We start from the raw sequence: 3188 nt of genomic DNA on the forward strand, positions 1-3188 counted from the left end.
ATAGAATAGTCTGTGGGGTAAATAGGGAGAAAAGAATCAGATTATGCTACCCAGGGGCACAGGGACAGAGCAAGAGATATAACAAAGGGGGCCAGCAGAGATGCAGTTTTTGTAGTGCATGTAGGGGCTAATGATGTAGGGAAATGTAGGTCAGAGAAGCTGATTAATAAGTATAAGGGGTAGATAAAGGCACTTAAAGAAAGTGGCCATAACTTAATTTTGTCAGGGATACTGCCCAGAATTAACTGTGGGGATGAAGTTATAAGTAGGTCATTAGGTTTGTCTGCTTTAGTTTCAGTTGCAAGAATGTATTTTATGTTTCTTGCTCTGGTATAGGTGGTAGTCAACTGTGATCAACAACCACATAACACACTTCAGTAGGGTTTCTGTTCAACTTCTTAAAATGTTATTTCACTCTTCCATTTGCAGCCTTGTTTTTACATCTGTTGCTTCTGTAGATGTCTTTCTTTTTTTCTTTTTTTTTGATACTTGCAAAATTAGAGTGGAGTAATAGCTATGCTTTGTACTTGACATGAGGGTCTGTGTTATGAATGATCAACACATTCATTGCCATCTCTGAAATTGATGCCCATGCCAGGTGTCATTGTTGTTGTTTTTTATTATTAGGAGCATTTTGAAATTTCCAAAAAATATCAAATATTTATGAGCATATTTGGTTATTCAACTAAAATCTGCATCATGATGCACATATGCCTCACCTATTTTTTATATTTTATGGTTATCGGGTATGTTTGAATGTACAAGGGTAAGTTTTAGTCATGGAAATATCACATTTGAATATGTCCCATGTGAAGCAACAACCCCAAACAAAACTCGGCTTATCAACAGTAATATCCTTCCATTATGTAATGCATAAGTTTTCATAAGATCCACAAAGAAATAACTCCTCATTAGCAAAAAAAAGAAAAAACTGAATGGAAGGTCAACTTTTAACCCTAGAGTTCCAGTAAATTATAATTTTTCATGGTTGATGAATCATCACTTCACATAGTCATATCAGCAGCTAGTGTCACTAGGCCTAGCAATATTATTTGGCTCAATGTCTTCATTTTCAACTAATGATTTATTCAATACCTTAAAGGAATTTGATACCTCATTATCAGTGTCACTTTCTTCATATGGAAAATACTTGTTCTTACTTTTGGAGAAAGATGAACTCTCCAAGTTGTCTAATAAATCTGTTAATTCTTCACCATTAAAGTTTCTGTGGGCCTTTGAATTCTACTTTCTTAGTAAAACGAAAAAAAAGAAAATATATATATATATATATATATATGTAAAAAAAATTTACAACAAAACAAAACTTTTAGGAGAGAAGACTCTCACACAAGCGCTGTCACAGCAGAACTGGCTTCTAACACATGCCGACTCCAATAAAATGCATATTTTTCAGTATTTTGGTTGATGCACGTGTGCATTAATGGTACTGGCTAATATACTTGTGGACGTACTTGTTTGGGGGCAGTGAATGTGTTATGGTACTATTCTCGGAACTTTTTTTTATCTAGAATATCTGGTTTAAGTAAGTAAAGTTAAAAGCATTTTGGTTATATTTAAATGAAAAATACTAATTTTTTTATATAAATGTAGAATTTTATGTAAATTTACAGGAGCATATCTATGTCTCAAAATACTGCACAACCATGCAAATATGAAACACCTCTAGGCTTAATAGATGCTTGAGTTCCTTCCTGTGAATGGCCAAGTCTCTAGACAAAACAAATGAATGCATAACTTATATTGGAGCCTCATTCACATCATGTCTTTTAAAGTGTGAGAGAAAAAGAGCAAAAATAAGAGTGAAATTAATAACGTTGGTTAAACACACTGTTGATGTGTCAAGAGCACATTCTTTAAAATAATGTCTTTAAGGACTGTATTTGGTCTAAGTGCTGTGTAGTGTTTAGCATTGAAGACTAGTAGGCAGTGTGTCAGAGAAAACTGTACAACGTAATTTGTACAGAGAGGGATGAAAAAAATGTATAGATTTTAGTTAAAACAAAATAATAATTGTAAGAGAGGGAATTTCTAAACTTTTAAGTGTTTCTTTTGCATAAATGTACTAGTACATTAAATCATAGTAAAAGTTATTACAAAAATATATTTTCTATACTTGTAACAACAGAAGCTGCTGCTCAAGGAAAAACATCTTCACATTCTACCTTTGATTCTAAAGTACCAAAAAAGGAACAAGAAGAGAACTATAGTGAAGTAACAGAGAATTCTCAGGTAACTTTTATAAGAAATGTTTATAATTTCATCACTAAAGAATCTTGAAGTATTGTAATTATATTTTAATGGACTTCATTTGCTTCATATCTAATCAGTGTGGAAAGTTTTTGTTGTTACAACTTTATAATTGTTAGTGCATCCAGTAGAAATAAAAAGCATTTCAGCTGTTACTTTAATATTGAATGTTATGTTCATGATGGCTCGGTTGTAAGCTTGAAAACTTGTAACACTAAAATGTGGGGTTCAATTCCTGCATTACGTGCAATGCAGATATCCCATTTTGAAGCTTTGCACTTAAACTAACCGAACAATATATGAATAAGGTAGTTTGGGGGCCACAAATAATCGTTAATTCTATGAACTGACATATCTACTTGCAGGTTAACTCTTTCAGCATGGGCTTGGTCACTGGGACTGACCTTGTAACCATTTTATGCTTGTTATAGTTTTCATGCTATAACTTGTATGTTAATGAAATTAGCAGATTATCAGCAAACATTACAATGCTTTCTTACACAAAATATAATTTTTTTTATTAAGTCTTAAGGTTTGTTAAGCAATGTTTTTCTCATTCCCTTTTTTTTTCTTTTTGCACGTTGCCTATCCAACATGCAAAGTAATTTGCTGTTAAGGTTAAAAATACTTTTATGCATTAGAAAATTTTCAAATTTCACATGCAAAATTCTTATAATGTCCAAATAGTTATCAAATGTTTCTTAAGAAAAAAACTATATTTTATCTCTTATTTTCACTAACGAATCTCTGTATGGGTTCGGTAGATTTGACCGATGTTGTAATCACCATAAAAAATAAGGAAATAAATATAAATTATGCTTCTGCCTTATTCGTTCTAGAGTGACAAAAAATTAAAACATAAATGTTTAGACTAAATAGTTTAAATCTCATAACATTATACATTTATATATATATATTCA

General features: G+C 31.6%; 1 protein-coding gene across 3 annotated transcripts in view; it reads left to right on the plus strand.

Annotated features, from left to right (window-relative positions):
* Window positions 1–3188, plus strand: part of LOC106473783 (zinc finger protein 883-like) — a 38175-nt gene that overhangs the window by 21581 nt on the left and 13406 nt on the right. For all 3 annotated transcript variants that reach the window (XM_022402174.1, XM_022402176.1, XM_022402175.1), the window contains exon 3: window positions 2147–2250. In XM_022402174.1, coding sequence (XP_022257882.1) covers window positions 2147–2250 — 104 coding nt within the window. The remainder of the gene's footprint in view (window positions 1–2146; window positions 2251–3188) is intronic.

Source organism: Limulus polyphemus, unplaced genomic scaffold (genome assembly GCF_000517525.1).
Source record: "Limulus polyphemus unplaced genomic scaffold, Limulus_polyphemus-2.1.2 Scaffold6502, whole genome shotgun sequence".
NCBI lineage: Eukaryota > Metazoa > Arthropoda > Merostomata > Xiphosura > Limulidae > Limulus > Limulus polyphemus.